Genomic DNA, 23,214 nt, shown 5'->3' with positions numbered 1-23,214 from the left:
ATTTTCCAGGGCTTTTTCCTCTCCCCTCACACCTTTTGAATATTAGCTTTTCATTTTCCTTTATTGTAGCTCTGCTAAGCTTTCTCTCCACCTGCCAATCTTAAAGGTCTCTGGCCATGTTCGGGTTAGTCCCTCTTATTTGGTTACCTTAATAGCCTTTTACCTGTGATTTTTAATGAGCCACTCAACCTGTCCCCTTATCTTCCCCATTTCTACTTTTCAGTCTCCTGTAGAGCCTATTTAAAGACTCTTCACCTTTCCTCTTTAAATTCTTGCTTATTGGTCTTTCTTTTCTCCCTCTATTACTCTTTTTTCCTTATCATTAGTTCAGTATTTGCATTTTGTTGTGTGCATCACCTCTCTGCTTTCTAAAGCTGATTATTCCTTCCACTGACTATACCACTTTTCCCTTTTAGAAGATCTAATGATAAAAACTAACAATTTATCCATTTTCATGTTTTGTATCTAAACTTATATTTTCTTACCTGGAACAGAATGTGCCTTCTTCCTTCAGTGTGAAAATAGGCCAGGAGGTTTCTCTTAACTCCACAAATACTGCACATCTTTTTGGCTGCTCTTCTATTTTAATTGTAATTATAAAGAGGTAAGCAGCATACATCTGAGGAGGAGCTGTTGGTGTGAATTTGATTTGGCTTAGTGGGTAAAAGACAGTATTTAATTGTAAGGACCCTCTTTCAGAGCCAAAGGAAAAGGAGTCTCAACTAGGTTTTTCATGAGGGATCACCAAAGTATCTTGACGGATACTTGCCCACAGCTGTCACATAATTTCAAAGAAGCCTTCAGGTAGATATAACTTTGGAGGATGGGCTCTTCCTTTTCATTATACTATGCCTTGTTAAAGCAAACTGAATAGTTTTTTCTTTTAAATGCTGCATGCTTTATTCAGTGTCCTGCCACTTTGCTGGATCTGCTCGATAGGACTGTATATTTGAGCATCCTGGTGTAGCCAAGGTTCACGTGGGACCATGTGAATTCACCAGAGCTGTGCAGAAACAGCAAAAGTCATGGCTGTTGAAAGATAACAGCTGAGGGTTTTGGTCATTAGCAGTTTTTGTTCACTGGGTTGATACTAATTGTAATTAACTCAGTTGGTGTCAATGTCGAAGCTGTTGTGCTTCCAGGCGAACTTCTTTGCAGGTCACCAGTAGTTAAACGACATGCAAATTGGCAGCAAAATGAAAAGGCCTGAAACCTTAGCAGTGGATGCACTGCAGTATGCTCAGGAGCTAGTCCAGTGTACCAGTAATGAGGCTATCATACCAAAACTCTGGTCCTGTGATTGCACCAAAAAGACCTGAAATGGTTTTGTGGTCTTTTGGAATTCTTTTTGCAGTGTTCCTTGCTCTTCTGGTGAGCAATGTCAAGTAGCGTGTTACTTTCCTTCAGTATGTTCCTAGCTATAGTTCCCAGGCGTCCTGTTTTTGACCAGAATGTCTGGTCGAAAAGGGACCCTGGCGGTTCCGGACGGCACCACCAACTGGGCTGTTAAAAGTCCGATTGGCGCAGTGGGGTCCCAGGGCTAAGGCAGGCTCCCTGCCAGCCCTAGCTGTGCATGGCTCCCGGAAGTGGCCGCCAGGTCCCTGCGGCTCCTACGTGCTGGGGTGGCCAGGGAAGCGCCGTGCACTGCCATTGCCCCGAGTACTGGCTCCGCAGCTCCTATTGGCTGGGAACTATGACCAATGGGAGCTGCAGGGGGTGGTGCCTGCAGGCTCAAAGGCAGTGCTCACTGCACAGAGCCACCTGACTGCCCATGTGCCTAGAGACCACAGGGACCTGGCGGCCTCTTCCTCAAAGCCGTGGTAAGAGCTGCCAGGAACACCCCCCCCCCCACGCGCACCCCAACTTCCTGGCCCCCTCCTGAACTCATCATCCCACCCCAAGCCGGAGCCCTCACCCCTTCCTGCACCCCAACCCTCTGCCCCTTGAAAGTGAGAGAGAATGGGGAAGAGTGAGCCATGGGGGGATAGAGCAAGCAGGGGGCAGGGCCTGGGAAAAGGGGTGGGGCCTCTGAGAAGGGGTGGGGCAAGGGTGTTAGGTTTTATGTGATTAGAAAGTTGGCAACCCCATTCCTAGCCTTGTGATAAGACGGTCCAAGAATTGTATATAACAAGGATCAAAAAAATATAGGCCTCTTCAACCACTTTATGTGGAGACACTGAAAATAATTTCATCCCTTGCTTGGCCTGTTGACCAGTGCAGTTGTTAGCAATGTTAAAACATGGTGAGCATTGAGCTGGCCCATAGCAGGCTCTCAAACCAATATTAGAGTATAAGAAATGGTTTTGGGAGCATTTAAATGCATCTGCATCAGATTTTCCTAATCTACCAGCACATGGCTGTTTGAACTGGGACCGGCAGTGTAATTCTGAAATCCGAAATGTGCAGTGTCCCTGGGCACTTTGAGGAGCCTTTGGATGCTGCAGTTTCTAAATCTGGAACATTGTTGAGGCCCAGGAAGCATAAACTGAGGTTTTAAATTTTTTTTTATTTGAATTAGTCCAAGTGATTAAAACTGGGTATTGGATGGGAGTTCAGTGCAGTGCAGCCAACGCAGTGAAGCCAGGTGTGTAGAGGTCAGGAGTAAAACTGGACTGAGGTGATGAAAAACATTTCAAATAATCAAGCTAGCAACCTCTTGCCCTGAATCGATTTGTTGTTATGCTGCTTTTATAGACATTCTCTCTTCAAATACCCAGGACACTCCACAATGCTGAATTCACACCGCAGTAAATATTGATGGGTACATGTATGGTAGACCCTCACTATAACACCCTTCACAATAGCGAACCTTGGACTATAGCAAATGTGGTCTCTGGATCCTGCCTCTAGCCCTGCCTGCTGTGTGGGGGACTGAGATCTCCTCTAGTCCCAAGGCTGCAGGGTAAGGAGGTGACAGATCTTCTGGTGCTGGGGCCACTGCTAGGCAGAGTGCTCCTCTGGTCCTGGGGCTGGGGGATCTGTTTCCCTCCCCTCCCCCTGCTATAACATACCCCATGTTATACTGAACAGAGTTTGGATTATTATATTATTTGGGTTCATTATAGCAAGGGTGTACTGTAGCACTTACACACATCTTCTCCCCTTTGATCCGCTTGGAAGTTCTTCACTTGCCCAAGAACGTTCTCATTGCTCGACCAACTACAAATGCAACTTCCTGCATTTGACCTCCAAAGTTATGTATCAAGAATGATTCTGATACCTAAAATAAATTCTAGCTGGGCATTGGAGGATCAGGACCTTGGCTATTTTTAATAAAAAGAGGGTAATCTCATTTTTTGAGACTTAATATCAAGGTGTATATATATTCAGTACAGCTGATATTTTTATGCTAGCTTGGTATCTGCTCAGTGCTAACTGAACTACCAGCATTCTGCTCCAGCATGCAAAGAACCTATAAGCTTTTCAGGGGTGTTCCAAGAAGAGCGGGTCCTGTCTAGGACATTACTTATGGGAATGCAACTGAATGATTATAATATTAGCAGCAATTCTGAGATTGCTGAATTTAAATGATTAAATTGCAAAAGTTATACTAGGACTGAATCTCATTCAATTGCAGTATTTTTTTTTTTTTTTTTTAATTTTTTTACTCTGATGGGGCCTTAACCTGGTGATTTTTAGCTATCCTCATTGTAGCTACAAGTACTGAGCACTGACTAAGCACTTAATTGACCCAGGCAACTTACCTGATCCTCTGGGCTATTGAACACTAACCTCCAATTTAGGGGCTACAGTTAAATTATTTTTAGAGTCACTTCTGCCTCTGAATCAGAGCTAAATTTGACTAAAATTTGGATTAGCTGAGGTTTTAATTTTTCTGCTAATTTCTGTTCATCCTTTCATACCATCAGCAAACAAAGGTAGGTGAACAAGAGTGGAAATTAAGAGCTCTATGGTATGAGGGAATGTGAAGGGAAAATAACCAAAAGTATAACAACTAACAAGAAATTCTTTAAATGCATCAGAAACCTGAGAGATTTGATAGGTCTGCTGGATTACCAGGCAGTAAAGGAAATAATAAGGATATGCAGAGAAGCTAAATGATTTCTTTCCATGAGACTTCACCACTCAGGTATCACCAGGGCCGGTGCAAGGATGTTTCACTCCCTAAGCGAAACTTCCACCTTGTGCTCCCTCACCCCCTGCGCACCCGTCCTGAGGCGCCCCCCCCCCCCTGCGGCAGCTCCCCACTCTCTGCCCTGAGGCACCCCCCTTCCAGCAGCTCCCCACCCTCTGCCCTGAGGCACCCCCCCGCCCCAGCTCATCCCTGCCTCACCTCCTCCCCGAGCACGCCATGGCCGTTTCACTTCTCTCGCCTTTCAGGCTTGTGGTGCCAATCAGCTTAGGCACTGCAAGCCTGCAAAGCGGGAGAAGTGAAGCGGCCATGGCGTGTTCGGAGAGAAGGCGGGGCAGGGGTGAGCTGGAGCAGGGAGTTCCCCTAGGTGTGCCCCCTCCCTTTACTTGCTGCAGGCGGCCCTCCCCGCGCTCCCCTGCCCCAGCTCCCTCCACCTAAATGCCGGCAGCGACTGGGGTGGCCGAAGATCCGGCTGCCACGGTTGCTGCCAAAGAAAATGGCGCCCCCCAAATGCCAGCGCCCTAGGTGACCGCCTAGGTTGCCTAAATGGTTGCACCGGCCCTGGGTATCACACACAACATCCTATCTTGAACCTACTCTGTTTGCAGATATCAAAGAAAGGGCATTGTCAGAGACTGAAGTGTCAAAAGAGGAGAAATTGGGACAGATTGCTAAACTAAATAAATTTCCAGATTAGGTGGTAGACATTCAAGAATTCAAAGGGAGTTTAAGAATGAAGTGACTGGGAACCAGGTGTTTATAGATATTTAGGTACCTACAGATGCAGATAGGATTTTACTGGGATTTTCAAAAGCACGTAGGCACAAGCTCCCATTCATTTCTATGCGACTTGGCTTGAACTGCAGGAAGTCTCCACCTAGGAGAATATTTGGTTTGTGAAACAGAATTTGCAGGAAAATCTATTCAGCAGAGCTTTAGAAGTGCACTAAATATAGCAGTTAACAGTTCAAACACTTGTAAAAATAAGTTAAAGCTTACTTTATCAAAGCTAAATATTGCAGATTATATGGAGAAAACCAAACAAAAACCAAATCCAAATCAAATATGGGAAAGTGCTTTATTGTGAATAATACACCTTCAACAAAAATGTCAAGGTCTCTTTAATTTGCAGGCTTTATGTTCATGCAGGGTAAAATTCAGTAAATCAGGGAATCCTAGCCTCTGTAAACTGAACAGTCCTCCTTTAGTACTTTCCGACAAAAGTCACAACATTTTCTTTGGGTAAAAAGAAGCTTTTTAAAAGTCTCAAAATGTTTATTTTCAAAATCTGTTAAAATAATATCCAGGAATGGCTTAAATTTAAGCATGTTTATACTCTAAAACTCGATTTATGTAAAAAATATGTCCTCCTTACACACAGGGATGCATGAATATCAGTCACATCTGCTTTTTGTAGAGGAAGAAATTAGTTTTTATGGGTTTCCCTTTCTTTTGCTAGCGCTGTAGTAGTTAACATGACTAAGGAATAAAGCTGAATTTTTTCCATCCTTATGCCTCCTTGGAATTGTTACTAAGTTCCAATAAGTCACACCTGTGCAAACCAATTGACCACATCAGTGGTTAGGCAGGGGTTATTGAGGGCAGAATCTGACTTGCAAAACTTTTTGTTACTTGTGTTATATGAGAAGGAAAGAACCCACCTAGCTATTGACTGCATTACGTATTGGCCTGCTGGTCACACTCCTTCTGTATGATCTGCTATACTTAGGCACAATATCAGAGGGATAGCTGTGTTAGTCATGCATCTGACAAAATGGGTATTCACCCACAAAAGCTCATGTTCCAATACGTCTGTTTGTCTATAAGGTGCCACAGGACTCTTTGCTGCTTTTAGGCACAATAGTGAGAATTGAAGATATTTGAGTTTCTTTGCTTTTGAAGATTTAGACCTGACACTTTAATGTTTTAACCTGATGACATGGTTTTAGGTGTGTAAATAATGTTTTACACGCAGTGGTGTTTAACCTTTGCTTTAATCTTCTACTAGAGAGATGAGCTTGCAGGTTTTTTTTCCAGGAAAATGCCATTGAATCATTAAATAACTAGATACAGAATGTAGAAAACTAATACCTTTTTTTTTTTTCAATTAAGAAAGGCTTCATGAAAGCTGATTTTTTTCCCCCTACTCCCCATTTTGATTTTGGATGTTTCAGGCGAGCTAGTGAGTTTTTTGGCAAAGAGCTGTCTTCTTTATTTATAAGTTTAAAATTGACTGTACATGGTTGTCTTTCACATACTACATCGTGAGCAATAATGTGCCAGAGAGACTGTAAAGCGGTTGATAATCCATTGTCCTTTGGGGACTTTGGGTACTCAGCACTTTAATCTAGGTGGCCCACTATTGATTAGGTGGCTAACTTGCAAACCTTTGGCCTGTTCAGAGAGTGAGTGACATTGGTATAGTTGTTGTTTGATTTTCGTTGTCTTAATTTAGAGTGATGTGTCTATGACCTCATGTATGTTTAAACCTGGCAACACCCTGTGACAATCTGTCTGTTTTTCCCTCTTTCAGAAATGCCGGAGGAAACATTTTTAACGTATTCTTGCTGCTCTGCCCTTCCATAGGTGGATAAAGTTTGAAGAGAAAGTGGAACAGGGCGGAGAGAGATGGAGCAAGCCTCATGTCGCGACGTTGTCCCTGCACAGCTTGTTCGAACTGAGGACGTGTATAGAGAAAGGATCCATCCTGTTGGATTTGGAGGCCACTTCTCTCCCTCAGGTAGTGGGTAAGTAAGATTCCATGGAGGCTGTTTCAATAATTCTCCCCCTCACCACCCTCAGTGCTCTCTTCCTCAGAGCCTGAATAATGACTGTCAGTGAAAGTGAAGGAATGAGCTTTTTGGCTTCCAAGTCAACCCATGTCCCAGGCTATCTGGAATGACAGGAGTAGCTTGAACTAGGTGGCTTGGAAGATACAAAGTCCTTCACCTGTAGCATACAGCGCTGCTTGATTGTGATTGAAAGCTATTGCCATTCAATGGCTCTTCAGTAGCCTATGCAAAACGATTGGTGCTGTCAGTTCAGCTCTGAGTGAACAGATGTCCATGTCATAGGAACCACTGTTACATTTGCCATGAACTAGCACTTCTGTTGGCCATCTCACCTGAGAAGTGGAGCAGTGGATGAGAATGGAGAGTGACTTATTCTCTTGCTTCTAGAGGTGATTGCTCCCAATCAGGGTTCAGGCACATTAGAGCAATGTGGGTAGTTTGCATCACTGCTACCTGTGTTGACACTGTTCTGTGCATGAACGGGGATCCACATTCCACTGCTGTCAGACCTTAAGTGTTGGGCTTTGCAGAAGTGCTCAGTATTGGTCTATCTCTTCTCCCAGTGAACTCACTGGTAATAGTACCATTGACTACAGAATTAGGCTAATGCTGAGCGCTACACTGCACAGTTCCTCTGAGGAACTCACTCTACTTGGCTCTAAAACTATTATAGCGACTTCAGGGTAGAGTTGTTCCAGGGCTAAGCATGAGTTTGTCCTCAAAATATGGGATTGATTTTAAAAAATAAGAAATGTTAGGTAATTTTTATTTTCTTCCACCTTTTATGAGCCTATAGGGTTCACATTTCCAAGACTTTCTCTGTAACCATGAGTAGATTTTTAAATCTCTCCCTTAATGACATGGTTCCAGGAGCTGAGGCTTGAAGAAAAACAGCAAATCTCATTAGCGGGCAACACTGCAGTTTAATATCAGAGAATATTTACCCTCTACTTGTTTAAGGGAAAAACTATAGACACATTTAATGAGCGAAACTGAATTCCTTTTATAATAAATTACCCTGTGAATTGGTATTCCTCTTTCTGTTTGTTATTAATTCATGGTGTAACAGAATAACAGAGAAATACAGTTTCCACATCCAAGGTGATATTCAAGCACGTCACTAATACCAGCTACAAGAGCATGGTGGTTACAGTCCATGTTAGTTAAACCCTCACCAGGGGCTTTTTTGCTTTACGCGGCGTTAAAGAATTCATAGATTGGATTTCACTATGCAGAACCGAACATAGTTTTAGTGGTTCAGTTTTACCTATTTGCTGATAGTGGTGGTACTTGCTTAAGGACTTCCAAGCTCTCCTCTGCTTTGTGGATTCTCTAAGATTCCTTTTTCTCATTGTTGGGCAGGGGGATACCCGTTAGTGATAGGTTTGTGACTCAAACCAGTGTCCTAAGTCTGTCTAAAAAGTACGTTCCCCAACTCCTTCCTATAAAACAAAAAATAAGTGGCAGCATAATTTTATCTAAAAAGATGTAACTGGCGACACCTGTAAATTTCCCCAGCCTCCTCTTCTGCTTGAGCTCTAAGCCAGGGCTAAATTCTGTCCTAGATTGCTTTAATATGAATTTTTAACTTCCTTGTACTCTGAATTTACTCTTAGTTAAAAGCATGTGCTTATTACCTCTTCTTGACTGAGGGAAATTCCTTAGCCCAATCCCTTATCACCTGGAAATCCACTTTTGTTTCCATACCTTTGTTCTTACAGGAATCTCAGTTAAAAGCACAAACTGTTTCCCTGAGTCATCTTCAAACCCAAACTGCTTCCTGTAACTTGAAACAACTGTAAAGATTTCTCCCGAAAACTTTGAGCATGCACCCCTGTCCCCCAAAGAAACTGGGCTTATCTACAAGGGGGAAGTTAGTCCAAAATAGCTAGGGTATGAATTAAAAGAGCAATAGGTATTCCGCACTAGTTCCCTCTATGGACGCTCTTATTCGGCACTAGGGGCGCCTTTCTGTAGTTTAAGGTTAATCCACTTCTACATTAGCTAGTCCAGGCTTTTCCTCTGTATGGAAAAGACCCATCTGAAAAATGGCAGGAATAACGGGTATATGTAGGTATGCATGATTATTGCTGAAAATAGAGCCAAAACAAGTACTATATCGACTTAATGGGAGACATTAGACATCAGATGAGGAATGTCCTTTAAACTAAGGAGCACCCCTTATTCTAAGTTCACCTGGCAACTGGACTGGGATCACCAGACTATAGGCCACCAAATAATCATCAGTTGGTACCCGCTTGTACTTGCTACTGTCCTGATTGGATTCACGCTCTGTGTGGCAATGTTACTTCCCTAAGCCATATAGACCCTCTTAGCAATTTAATTTTAATTAACTCATGCAAGAAGGTGTCAACTGTATTTTGATTGACACTAGGCACTGCGTGGGAGGAATTTCAAATGTCAAGTGTTATCTTAGACTCCAATCATGCAAAGACCCATTGACTTCAATGTATTTGCGCTGTTATCATTAGAACAGCTCAATGCTTCTTTCCTCTATTGACTTCAGTGGGATTACTCACTGCATAAAGTCAAACATATGTACGTTTCTGCAGGATCATGATCATAGATTATAAGCTTCTTAGGGTAGGAACTGTTTTCCTCTGTGTTGTGCATAGCACTGAGCAAGCTATCTGTGCTCCCCAAATAAAAATATATATTTATAAGTAACTTGTATGCACATGCCGAACAGTGGACAAGAGCCATTGATGATATACAATTATTTGTCCAGCCACAGCTTTCAAATACTAAACTATTAAAAAATAAAATAAATTGCTCTTGTTTATACACAGAGCTGTCATCTTTGATGTTAGAAAAAAAATGATACAGGCTGTGGCAATCTGATTCTGAAACAAGGATAGTCACCAAGAGTGCATCTGACCAATGCTCTGTGCTCCCCTCGGGCACTGTGTTACCTAAGTTATGGGTTTAATTTAAGGTCTCAATCTTCACGGCCCTCAATAGTTGTGGACCAGGCTAAGGCTACACTGGCAACCACCTCATCATCCATGATCCTCCAAGACGGCTTTGTTCATGAAGGACACGGAAACGAGAAAGGCATGCTGATTGGAAGAAAGAGGAAGAAGTGTCATGAATGTTTTTCTTGTGCTTAATTTTTATTTTATTTCAAAGGGTTTTAAAAAAAAACATGCCCAGCTCTATAATCAATTGGAAAATTGGGAGGTGGAGGGGAGAAGGGGAAACAAACATTTCATTAGTTTTGATGCCAATATTTGAAAAATTTCAACCAGTTCTATCAGAAATGCTGCAGTGGCATTTTGAGAGCTAGAGGCAGAGGTTTTGTGATGCGGGTCTTAGGTGGTGGAACACCTTCCTGGAAGAGGTTAAAATGAGAGAGCCTATCCTTTTTCAGAGGAGACCCCAGTGCAAAACCAACCTTAGCAACCCTACTAGCAATAACAGGAAAGCAGGAGGTAGAAGTAGGATGGGAAAAGAAGGGGAAGGAGAGAAGGAGGGAAAAGAAAGTCGTAGCACCAGAGCATAGGTAGAGATGAGGAGACTCCTCTGCATTGATTGTTATGCTTATCATTGTATTGTATTTCACATTTAGATACTCAGGTGATTGGAATGCTAAAAATAGCTAAGGGCTTGTCAATGTGGTGCGCCAATCTGGACTACAGGGTTGTGAAATGTAATGTGCTTTAACATGTTGCCCTCTGCCCGATGTAGACCCTGCTGCCATGCACTAAATGGTTTCTAGTTCACGTCAATGTAGTTCTGTTTCAAACAGGGCTATGTTCGCGTGCACTAAGACAGCGAGTCAGCTATTCATTAGCAGCCTTCTCTGCATATGTGTGAAGGGAATACTACAGGCTGTGTGTAGCATCAGAAACATACAACTTTCAAGTTCACATCCGTTAGGAAAAGACTACATCACAATCACTGCTTCGTAGAGAACGTTTCTCATAATTTTGACACAACTAGCAAGATGCAAAATTGATATGATGGGCCAGTTTTCAGAATAGGGTGGTAAAGGGGGTAGGACTTGGCCCATGGTGTGAGTGCTCTGTGCCTACAAAGGAGGGGACTGAAGGCAAGTGAGGGGATTTGCTTCACAGAGCTGATGTTGTCTTTTGAGAGCTGATGGCGAGATGTTTTTTGTATGAAAAGAGCTATAGTATTGCATGACCTCTGATGACTGTTGTAAATACTGTATTCTCACTGATGTATGAGAATTCTCATTAAAAGAGAAACAGAAAACAAACTAGTTAGAGTAATCTCTGGTGGAAGCACAGTTAAAGTAAACAATAACTTGCTTTAAGAATCAGTACAAATAGCATAATTAATTTTTGAAAGTTCTCCACATAAAAACAGTGAAATATTGTCTCGTAGGCTAGGCTCCAACTGCATCCTGGTATAAAGTCACAGTCAGGTGAGGCATGTTCCTTTATATTCTAAAGAGCCAGATTTACAAAAGCTGCCTTTAACATGAGGCTTACAATTTTGAATCACCCCAAGTTTTGAGGGCTAATTGGGTTAAATAGTTGCTTTTATGTCTCTATCTCCTACGGCACCAAGCACAGTCTCTTTGATTCATAAATAATTGTGAAATTTGTATGCAAAGACTGGAGATAAAATACCCCAAAGCCAGCCCCTAAAATTGGAGACCCAAAACTTTAATCACCCCAAATTAGAGGGCTGGTTGAGGCCACATTTTCAAAGTGGCCCCTAAATATTTTTTTCTTCCCCTTAGATATGTGCTCTTATCACGGACGAATTAAATAAGAAATTAATACCTATGGTTGACGTAACCATATTTCTTGCTCTGCTGCTGTAGAAGCCAGATAGACAGCAGAGGGACAACTAGTTAACTGCAAACTCCGTTCTTGGAGTTATTCAGTCACTGATGACTTCATTAATGATGATGACAAACAAGAAAGTAAAACTCACAGATTGGTTGCTTTGTACTGTATCAGGAACATGGAAGATGGGGAAGAAGAGTTAGTTTGCCAAGTGGGGAAAAAAAGATAAAATTGACAGGGAAAGAAAAGTTGAGCTTCTCCACAGGTGTTTAAATAAATAGAATACAAACAGTAAAAATTAATTGGAAAAATTGCACAAAGCCTCTTTTTTGCAAAATGTCTTGTCTGCACACATGTACACGCACGTAAACACAAACGCGCAGTTAAATTGGAGTAAATTAGCACAAGTAAAAGAAAGAGCTGAGACCTTCCCTTCAGGAACCAAAACATTGACTGAATTAATGAAATGGGTAACTTAATATATGACTTGGGGAATTAAGTTTCTCAGTAAATGTGTCTATCTCTTTTGTTTTTATAAGGATTTTCCTGATATAGGGATGGAATGAGAGGGTTGATAAGAAAGGAGAAGGTTTGGAATGGGGCTGGAAGCAGTTATATGGAGACTCAGTTAAGGCAGAAACATGCAGGTGTTAAAACAATATATTTTTGCCCGAACTAACAATACTGATGATAGTCAGCAGAGGCGATAATTCCAGTGCTGCTCCCTTCTGCAGATAATTTGAGTGAGGCAGTGATTTCGGGTTGCAGGAAGAGTCTTAGTAAAGAACAAGAAAAAGAAAACACTCTTGGACTTGAGACCCCATAAATCCTGGAATATTTGCCTTTGGATGACTTTCCCAAGTTCATATTTATAAGAGAATGTCTTTAGGGATCATAGAATTGAGTGAGTTCTACCTTGTGTAGTTGATGTTAATTTACTGTGGATTTAGGGATATAGTTTAATTGTTCAGTCATTCCCAGGAATTTTACTCCATAGTTCTTGTTAAATTGCATTTAGCTGGAAACCTCTGGAGTGAAATACTGGCCCTATTGAAGTCAATAGGCATTGGAGACAGAATTCCACCTGTGGTGTTGCTGTAGCATCTTGATGACAGTACGTACCCATGAGCATTTTTCATTCTGTGTAGCAGATCCTTTCCCTTTCTGAGTGGCAGAGAGCAGTCCTTACCTCTGAAGTCAATGCTAGCATTGTTTCTTTTAGGGGCCTCCTGCGCAGGGCTAGTGACTTTTGGAAGACAAACATACTTAAGTTTTGTTTCAAAAGAAATTCTTAAAAGGAAAACCTACTTTTAAACAAAAAAAAAAATCACATTATTAAAAAAATGTTGGCAGAAGAGGGAAAGCCCCGGAACAAGTAGGGTGAACTCAAGAAACCAGACACTTAGCTGAAGATAGCAGGCTAATAATTAAAATAACTTTGTGATTTTTCTCCCCTCTCCATTCCCTTATTTCTTTGTGTAACAGAGATGGTTGTTGACAATCAAATTGAGACGGGCCTGTTGAAACTGGACATGAAGGACAAGGTCACCTACACGCTGCTCAGGAAGCACCGGCACCAGACCAAGAAATCCAACCTACGCTCTCTGGCTGACATTGGGAAGACCGTCTCCAGTGCAAGTAGGATGTTTACCAACCCTGATAATGGTAATGCAGAGGCCAGTTGGCTGTAGCCTTCCTTTGAAAGAAACCCACAAAAAACTAACTCCATTGCCGTCTCATGGCCATGCTTTTTCTAACACGCAAGTAGCGTAGTGGGCCCTTCTGATAATGCATCAGTTATGGGCTCTGCTGCTGTGGCATGTTGCTCTGTCCATATCTTTGCTGGACTAACTGAGTGAACACGAGAGGGTACAGTGCTAGGTATCTGATAGCAGAATACAATACTCCATGAGGCTCACAGAGTAATACTTGCAGTGACACTTTCAGATGATGGAGAGGTGATAAAGATCAGTGAGTGTGTATAGTATGAGAACATATAGGGAGAAAAGTGCGTGAGACCCTAAAGGCTAGTTGGGTAATATTTTATAAATTATAGACCATGTTTTTAAGCATATTAAAGTTTCTTATCGAAGATGTACATAGACTTTAAAGTAAGGCTCTGAATATAAGATAGTAAAAGCGAGCTCTGTTTTTAGTACACAGTGATATTTGTTCAGTGTGGTGAAAGCTGATTTCCATGAAGCTTTGTTCATCTTAAACGAAATCATCCTATGAAAGTGTCTATATGTATATAAACAGATATGGGGGTGTGTGTCCTTTAAATATGCATTTGTATATGTGTATTTGTAGGCACGTATGTATGTGTATAGTTTATACTTATACTTTATGCATAAGTAGCAACTCCATAGCTAAAAGTGCATTGAGATTTGCACTTAGTAAAGCAGACCTGTTAGAAAATAGTGTCCAGAAAAGCAAGAATAACATGTTAAGGCAGTGAGAAGGCTTTGGCATGGCTTGGAATTTTGCAGACTATTTAAGTGTTGTATGAAGAACATTTACAAGTTACTGTTTTAAAATAGCAGGAAGTCAAAATGAGGTGATGGTGGTAATACCGTACTAATGGCAGTGAAGTCACTCCGCTTTCTGCATTCTGCCTCAAATGCATGCCAGCATCTCCCCAGTCAGATTTTATTGTTAAATAACACTACTTCTTTCATACTGTCCTTTATTTTTGGGGCTTATTTGTGTGTATTTGTGAGAGAGAGCAAGAGAGAAATACTTGCTTTCAATAATAAAAAAACTTATTGCATACGAGTGCCTTGAATAAAGCTGCAATCGGACAGAGAAAATAAGGGGGGAGTAGAATCAATCAAGAGAGTGTCTTGGGTGTGAACTTTTTCAGAATGTCTGCATGAGATTTTGGTAGAGTGAAAAAGGAGGACTTGGTTCCAACAGCACCGTACAGAAAATTATACTCATGCTAAACTTTAATATAGAGGAAAGAATGATAGGATTTGCCATGTTAGATCAGATGGTTGGTTCATCTCAAAGAATATGGGGCCTGACGAAAAGCTGTTGAAGTCAATGGAAGGAGTTACACTGACTTCAGTGGGCTTTGGATTAGGCCCATACTGCAAGTAGAAATGTCATGCTATACCTGATGCTTCAGAGAAAGATGTATAAACTGCTGGTCATGCGCCTAACCTACTGTATAATGTACATTTGGTTAAGGGTACTTAATTCTTTTATGATCCCACAGAAACCATTGAGATTTGATTGCCCTTATCTTAATGTGCGTAACTGTTCAGAGTGTAACCTCTTACAGTAGCACTTAGAGGTCCCAAGCACAAAGTAATTCACGTAGTAATCAAACGTTTTTATTAATTACATATAAAAATAATCCAGGCATAGTATTTGTCTCTGGCCTCCAGTGTCAGTGATTCCACAGGTTTGTCTGTGGTGTCAGGAGTGCTAGAAACTCTTGTGATGATCTGATATTACTGTTTATGACATGGTTAGGAATGAAGACTCTTCAGAACTGGTAAGGGATTAATGGACACTAAAGGGGAATAAGTATATTGTATAGAATGTGCATTCCTCTCCCACACTTGGTTTTCTGTCTTTTTTTAAAAAAACACTGCCCCATATGCATGAATGGTCTCCCTCCTCTTTTGTGCCAACTCTTCTTTCAGTCCTTCACTTTTGCAGCTGAGCCCTTTGGTGATGAACCACCAAAATCTCCAACCATTTAACAGAAAACCCAGTCAAACAAAAATCAACCCCAAAACCCTGCAACATTATGCAATTGAATCATCAGCAGATCAGTTGTGTGTTATGTATCTTAACAGTATTCTCTCTCTCTCATAGCTTGTAAGCCCCTGAGGCAATCATGGTGTCTTTCTCTATGTATTGTCGAGAGCTGAGTTTCTTGTCAGAACTGGTTAAAAAACATCACTGATATATTTTGGAAATTGTTTGAGTGAGGGATAAGCGCATAAGCCTCATCTTTCTGTAAATTAATTTTTAGTCTTAAAAACACCCCTTACTCTAGTTGCAAGTTGGGTCACCAATATAATGGCTAGATTTTTCATTCATTTCTCTTTAGTGTTGGAAGAAGCATTGTGGTCCAGTGGCTCCACTGAACTGGACTTGAGACCTAGTCCTGTTCCTGGCACTGTCTCTGATCTGCTGGGTGACCTTGGACAAATGAGTTAATTGTTCAGTGCCTCTGTTTCCTATACATGGAGGGGTGGGGAAGAATAAATAATGAAGTGTTATGAATTTGAAGTTAAAAAACTTAAACTTTAAATAAAGTGCTTTGAGCTCTAAGGTTGAAAAGGGTTATATAAAAATTAAGGATAATAATCATTATTATTATTTATCAATGCTTTAATTAAACAACAACAAAAAAAAGTAAAACCAACAAGGTAAAGGCTCTTTTAGGATTATGGCCAATTTTTGTTTAGAGAGCATTTTGTCATTTAAACAACTGCAATGTAATTCTCCTTTAATTGTCACATGTCTGGAATTACAAATAATTTTGTTTTGAATCATTTAAATGGTATGAAGATTAACCTCCTGTAACTTGCTTTATCTGGAAAAGGGTTAACTTTTTTAAAAACTTATTTTTATTCTTTTAGAACAAGAGCATGAGCAAGTTTAGGATTGATACACTTTAACCTGTATGCTATCAAAGGTAGCAAGAAAAACAAGGAATATAGAAATAATTATTAGGAAATAAATAGAGAAATGGACTATTTGTTTATATTAAGATTGAGGTAGCAAAATCAGTAATATAATAAAACTAAGAGGGACTGAGTCCTGCAAATCCTGCATTTTATAACAAAGGAGTTGGTGATATTACAGGCATTGACACGTTTAGGCTTCTGTTAGGCTGATTATTATATATCTTTTTGGCGTATTTGGTTTTGTTCATGTTGTTTGTGGGGAAGGAATCTGGGGAGTTCTGTATACATTACACAGTAGGAAAACTTGAACAAACAGAAGTTTAATAATTTTTTAACTCTTAAGTTAGTTGTTGTTGTACTCTCACTTTATAATGCGCAGTCATGAAGTCTCCATGGGATGACTCCTAAGAAGCAACTCACTCAGTGTGTTCAACGGTTGCCCTGTATTGGCTAGCCCACAGAGGAGCTCTTGCTTCTATTGCTGATGTCTCATGGATAATCTGCAGCTCAGGTGGTAGAGGCCTATATGTTTGGATCCAAAGAACTTGGCTTCTAGCTCACCTAGTAACCACGATGTCTTTGAATTGCAGACTACGGGTTTGTTAGAATTTGATGTGATCCCCAAATAGTTTGGGAAAGACCATGGTGGTGGTTTTAAAATCCATTTTCATATTTGCTTTCATTAAAATCACTTGGAGATTTATGAAATGTGTGTAAAATTCAGCATTGTAAGAGGGGGAGAGTTTCAAAGGCACAAATAGGAGCTAGGTTCCCAACTTCCATAGACTTTCAATAGCAGCTGGCTACCCTATGTGCCTTTTGAAAATCTCACCCAGGATGACCATCTCGTCATTACAAGGGCTGGCACAATCATTCTGTTCCTAATTCATTTGTTTAATTGCTTCTCTTAAAAAGACATAGTGATGATTAAATTGGCCAAAACACTTTTGAAGTTTAAAATCTTTCGATGGCAAAGGTATGCAATAAATGTTTTTATTTACAAACATGTAATTAGGGTTGAGACTTGGTCTTGCCCAGCCAACATTGTTTCAAGAGGAACTTCCCCAGAAATCATTTTGCTTTGATTGGATTGACTGATATGAAAGAGGCTGTGAAAATCATAATTTCCTAATAATCATAATAATTTGATGGAGGAGAGTAAATATGGGCTATTTATTTCAAGTTCTCTGCTTGAGCAAGGGCAGATGGTTATCAAAAGCATACAAGGCAAAGATCTCCACTTGGATCTTGTTGGCTGGAGCTACCAAAAGTTGCTCTTTCAAAGGCACTGTCCTTCATTTCTCTTCATAAAATCTGCAATCATTTCAAAACTAACATCAAAAATGTTTAATCGAAATGTTGGTTTCCAGCATGAGGAAGAGGACTGCACTATTGCATCTCATTTTGTAAGTTGACTTTGAGCGTTCATCATGTTAATTTTAAGGTTTCCTTTCTGGTCACTGAATATGGCATTATTAAGAAAGAAGGAAGAATAGTTTTAGGCACTGGATTTCACAGCCAGTCTTTGGCTATCTGGCAAGGCATTCCAGGCCTGAAATTTTAGAGGCTTTTGAACATCTAGTTAATGTATTGGGCTGCACACAGGACTAGAAGACAAGAATTCCCAAGTTTTTAATCCCCACTCTGACGCTGACTCACTGTGTGCCCTGGCACAAACCTTAGTTTGCCAACATGTAAAATGAGGATCATACTGACCTTGCATTACACAGGTATATGAGGATTAAGTTAGAAAATGTTCATCGATGTGTTTTGAAGCTGAAAAATACAATGCACTATACATTTTAGCCATTGGTAGAGGGCTAGTTTTCCTTCTTGCTAGAATCTTGAAACACCGACACCATGCGAGCCAACAGCTTGCCAGATAAATGAGTAAATCAGTCAAAATGAGCAGAAAAAAAGCAATAGAAAATTGTGTGTGCACGTGCACATGTCCTTAATACATAATGCCATGTTACAGAGCACTGTGTGTATTGTATGTATGTTTTTTTAAATACCTAGTGCACATTATGTAGAAGGCTGCCAGGAGGAGAAAGCTGGGTTGATTGGTTGGTTGGTTTTCTTTTAGCTGACATGAGTAGTTTGCAAGTAGAAATGTTTAAAATAACCATTTTTATTATAATGCTTCTTATAGGATAGAATGTGTTCAAGAATACAACAAAAAATGATAGATATTGACAGTAGAACACTTTTTTCTTTTTAAATGTTTTACTGTATAGTACAATACAGCTTTATTTTGTATAGTGTCTTTCATACACACTGTGTCCCAAGTCTCTGTAGAGTTGAATAATACAGGAACAGAGTTAAATAACAGCACAAGGGGAGAGATTAGGGAGGAAAAGAGATGTTTTCAAGTGATATTTGAAAAGAGCAGGAGAATTAGTCATTAGCATTATTTAAAGTGCCACAAAATGGAGTACATTTACAGAACACTAATTGGTGTATATCTGGCTATGTGCAGCTGCCAAGATTTTCAAAGCTGGGCTCCTAAAGAGCACTGATTAATTTTTAAAGATGCTGGCCACTTGCAGCTCCTATTGATTCCACTGGGAGCTGAGGCTGCTGTGTAATTCAGGCTACTTCTATTTTGGTAAATTAATTTGGATTTAGATGTCTAACTTTAGGCACCCAGACTTAATATTTTTGACCAGTATTAACCTACAAGACACAGTGCCCAAATGTTGAAGAGTAAAATTGGAAGGGGGTTTTTCATGCCCTCCCAAGAGCTATTCCCAGAACAATGTTGCTGTGTGGAGAGGTGGGTTTGTGTGTTTAACAATATGAATGTTCTGACACTGTCTTTCTTGACTTGCTTGTGCAATTGCTTTAGCTTTTTTTCTTCAGTTTTTTTTATTACTTTACTTTGCTCTCTTCCTCCTCCTTGCTGCTGCCATTGTCTCCTGCTCTGTCTTCTGCTTTCAACACTAAAGCACGCAGCCCACTTGAGAGTTCTGTGCCCTGCCTAGCAACTCGCACGTTGGATGATGAAATCCGAGTGCAGCGCAGCCCCAGCGTGGGATGGCTAAGTAAGTCAGTGGTTGGGGACATGGGGAGGAGGGAAGAGCCACTGCACGTGGATAGGTTAGTTTGGAGAAACATAGAAAGGGGGAACACAGCAGTTAAAATTCTTAAATATGCGCTATCATACTAATAGCCAAAGAGATTGGAAACCCTCTCTGCATAGACTAGATACAGCGATAGCTGTTCATGTGACCCTGGGATGCCCCAACAGTATTTCCTGCTCTTTTCTCAAAGTTCCATCTGCTAGTGCTGAAAGGGTAGTTCAGGTTCCATTCGCATCCAGACTCGTGTGTCTCTTCTAAGTCAGCCAGTGAAATTGTCAATGAGAGGCAATGAATGTGGTGTTTTTTTTGATGGAGACACCTTCCTACTAGGGACCAGACCAAGACTATCAACTCATTCACTAGGTCACTAAACAGCCAACACATGGTAACCACTTCCAGTCTGGAACAAAGATTGTCAAACTACAGGTGAAAGGCCCCATAATCTCATTACCAATCCCTCAAAGCAGCTATTACTAAAAAATTAGATTTAGCAAGTTACCTGTTACTTATGTATTTAAATATCTGATATTAAGAAAGTTTGTAACAAGGTTTGCCAGTTGTACAATGTATTACAAATGCAAAGTTGAATTTTGGTTCCTTACAAATGAAATATGCATCTATATAGGTTTCCATATATCACAGAGCTGGCAAAACTCGTCAAAGGTATTGTTCGGTGATGAGTTGAGCTTTGTGCAGGGCCTGTTCCTACCACTGCTCCTCATGTCGTCTTGTTGATTTCAGAAGAAATGTTTTCAGAGCAAGGTACTGTCATAAGGTATATTTCCCAAATTTGAACCTTAGTGTCCAAAATTTGGGTACCTGCATGAAACATCTAAGCTTAATTACCAGCTTAGATCTGATAGCCTGCCACCACCCAAAAATATAGTGTTTTGGGGCACTCTGACCTCCCCAACCTTCCCTGGGGACCCCAAGAACCCAAATCCCTTGGATTCTTAAAACAAGGAGAAATAAACCATTCCCCCTTCCCCCCCCCCCCGACTTTCCCTGAGAGAGACAGTAATCCTGGCACAGAGAGAAATTAGCCTCTCTCTCCCCCTTCCCTCCTCCCCCACCAGTCCTGGTGTTTACACCCACTCTCCTGGGATAAAACAAGGGAAACAAGGAAAGATCAATCAGGTTCTCTAAAAGAAATCTTTTAATAAAAGAAAGGAAAAAGTAAAGAATTATCTCTGTAACTTCAAGATGTAAATATTACAGGGTCCTATAGTTTACAGACAAAGGAAGAAACCCTTCCTCCAGTACCAATACAAATCAAAATATTCCCAGCAACTACACATATAAAAGTTAACCAGCCAGATCCACATGTGCAAATAGAGTAAAACAAACAATTAAAAAGCCTAAATCGCCTGTTCTACTTACTATTTGAACAGAACTTTAGAGAGCCTGTAGTAATGTCTGGTCCCTCTCATACCCCCGAGAAAAGACACACACACAGAACAAAGGACCCACACCCAAAACTTCCCTCCACACAGGGTTGAAAGTATCTTGTCTCCTGATTGGTCCTCTGGTCAGGTGTTTAGTTCCCTGTTTGTTAACCCTTTACAGGTGAAAGAGACATTAACCCTTAGCTATCTGTTTATGACAGGTACCATCAATACAATGATGATAGAATCGGGCCCTTTACAAAGCCATTGTTGTTTTTAGTAATTATCAAATGTTTGAATTGTGAACATTAAGTTGCCAAAACAATAAAAGATAAATATACAGTCTATTAGTAGAAAGAAATGTCAAGTTGAAGAGGTTTTGAGTGGTTTATTTTTTGTGCTAGTACCTGATTGTATAAACCCCAGGGGTAACATCACTGATATCACAGATATGGTGAGGTGACTTGACTCATATTCAGGAAATTTATTCCTATTTAGCAGAGCACTTAAGCATATGTGGCATGTACTTTAAAGATAAGCATGTTCGTCAGTGCTTTGCTGAATTAGAATTCTAATGGAGAAATTCTTTCCCCCATCTAATTACATAAAAGAGTGAGCTTCTGAGGATTGACGTAGCATGGTTTCTTGTTCCTCTGCTCCCAGGCTCCTTTTTATTTGCATTTGAGCAGGGGATTAGCTGGGCTCCTGAAGGTTAAATTCCCTCTCCCCCTCACTCTATTTTCTGTTCTTTCTCTGTTCTTCTGAGACAGTGTTGCTAGAGTTTCTAGCCTCTATATTGTATTTATTTCAGTAGCAGGACACCACTGGGTATGAATAACATTGTGTTAGTTCAGGTCTGGCCCATGGTCATTTAAAGAGATTTCTAGGGCTCCATTTCTTTTTGGTTGACACAAAACCATGGAACTTTTGTGCAGTGTTGACAATTTCCCAGGAAAAACTAGTTTAGGACAGGGTGCTGGTAAATACCGGCTTACATCTGGTTTAAACTGGGAAATTGGGGTGGAGGTGGAGAGGAAGGGGTGGCATCCATGTTCAACAAGCACGGAATGACTCTTTGCAAACTTTGGATATATCCTTTCAAAACTGAGGAATAAGCTCGTTCTATCCACTGCTTCAAAGTTGGTCTTATACTACAGAATCTGCGTGGCCAGGTGGACCTGGACTGGCAGTCTGCAACTCTGCCTGCTTCTGATTGCTTAGTGCTTCAAGCCTACCCCTCTGCATTACTGTCATGTTCATATAACCAGATGTTTTTGACTTTTCTATAATCTTGAAAACGGAAATGAGTCATGACATATATACCTTCTTTGAAGAAAACACCGAACCAAATATATGCAGACATTCTGATTTTCGGAATAATAAATACATATATTAGCAGTACACCCACTGCAGGTGTACTTTAATTTAGGGTTGTACAAATGAAATTGATGAATCTACTGTCTTATGTAACCACAATTTGAATATGTAACTAAAACTAAATGTAATGAGGTGTGTGTAATGAAACAGTTTTTTTTAAAAATGCCTTCAACTGGGACTAACTAGTTTTTCATGGGGTCATAAAAACTGCCTCTGGCCATCCCTGCTTTTGTGGCAACGTTGTTTAGCAAGGATGCCACATGCTACTAACAGAGTCTACTCAAGTTTGTATTTCTCCAGCTGTTGATGTCTGCATGTTAAGTGGGACCGTTTTTTAGTTGCACACTTTTTTAACAAGGCCGTTTAAGTGCTTCTAGTTTTTTGCTTGTCTTATAAATCATATTTATTCTTCTCTTCCCCTCCACGGTTTGCCACTAGTTCTTTCCTCTCTTCAGGATGCATTTTTCTTTCTTATAGCAAGTGACACCATTCGTATCTTACTGTTTTGTTTTTCCCACAAGGAAATGCACTCTCTTTTTTTGTGAGCCTATGGAAAATTTCCTAGATAGAACTCCTGCCAGTACTGGAAAAACAGCCTGTAGGAAACGGGATCTTAGCTCAAGGATAAGTAAAGTTCGGCTTAAAGATCTTTGGTAACTTGAGGTCAGGGTCACCTCAGTTGCAGTTGGGAGGTGCAAACTAGAAACTGCAACTCCCTGAACCAGCAAGTCTTCCTTATTCATAAGTGTGGGTGGATGGGAGATTGGAGTCCCTGCTGCGGCTTCCTCTTAGGGGTTCCTCTGGGGAAGGGCACCTTCAGCTTCTGCTGGGGATTTTACAGCAGCCTGGCCAGTGGAAGATGTAGAGGAGAGGAGACGCTGAATCCCCACATTGCCCTAATGACCAGGGTCATGTCACCATGGCCCTGCTCACTGTTTGGGTCAGCCTGGCCCTTTGCTAGTTCCCTGGGTGGAAGGGAGGTTTTAGTAGCATTGTGATACCCCATAATCTCTCCATGGTAGTCTCTAATGCAGTGAGTTTGCCACAGTGGGGT

At 40.8% G+C, this 23,214-nt stretch overlaps 1 protein-coding gene across 7 annotated transcripts in view; it reads left to right on the top strand.

Annotated features, from left to right (window-relative positions):
- SLC4A4 (solute carrier family 4 member 4) overlaps window positions 1–23,214 on the top strand; it is a 242,866-nt gene that overhangs the window by 114,365 nt on the left and 105,287 nt on the right. For 3 of the 7 annotated variants that reach the window (XM_032768082.2, XM_032768077.2, XM_032768079.2), the window contains 3 exons: window positions 6,680–6,840; window positions 13,152–13,331; window positions 19,264–19,359. In XM_032768082.2, coding sequence (XP_032623973.1) covers window positions 6,680–6,840; window positions 13,152–13,331; window positions 19,264–19,359 — 437 coding nt within the window. The remainder of the gene's footprint in view (window positions 1–6,679; window positions 6,841–13,151; window positions 13,332–19,263; window positions 19,360–23,214) is intronic. The other 4 variants (XM_032768080.2, XM_032768083.2, XM_032768081.2 and 1 more) reach the window with 2 other exon arrangements.

The sequence above is a fragment of the Chelonoidis abingdonii genome, chromosome 5 (assembly GCF_003597395.2).
Source record: "Chelonoidis abingdonii isolate Lonesome George chromosome 5, CheloAbing_2.0, whole genome shotgun sequence".
Taxonomy (NCBI): Eukaryota; Metazoa; Chordata; order Testudines; family Testudinidae; genus Chelonoidis; species Chelonoidis abingdonii.
The sequence above is the reverse complement of the archived record's forward strand: the minus strand, read 5'-3'. Positions and strand labels throughout refer to the sequence as shown.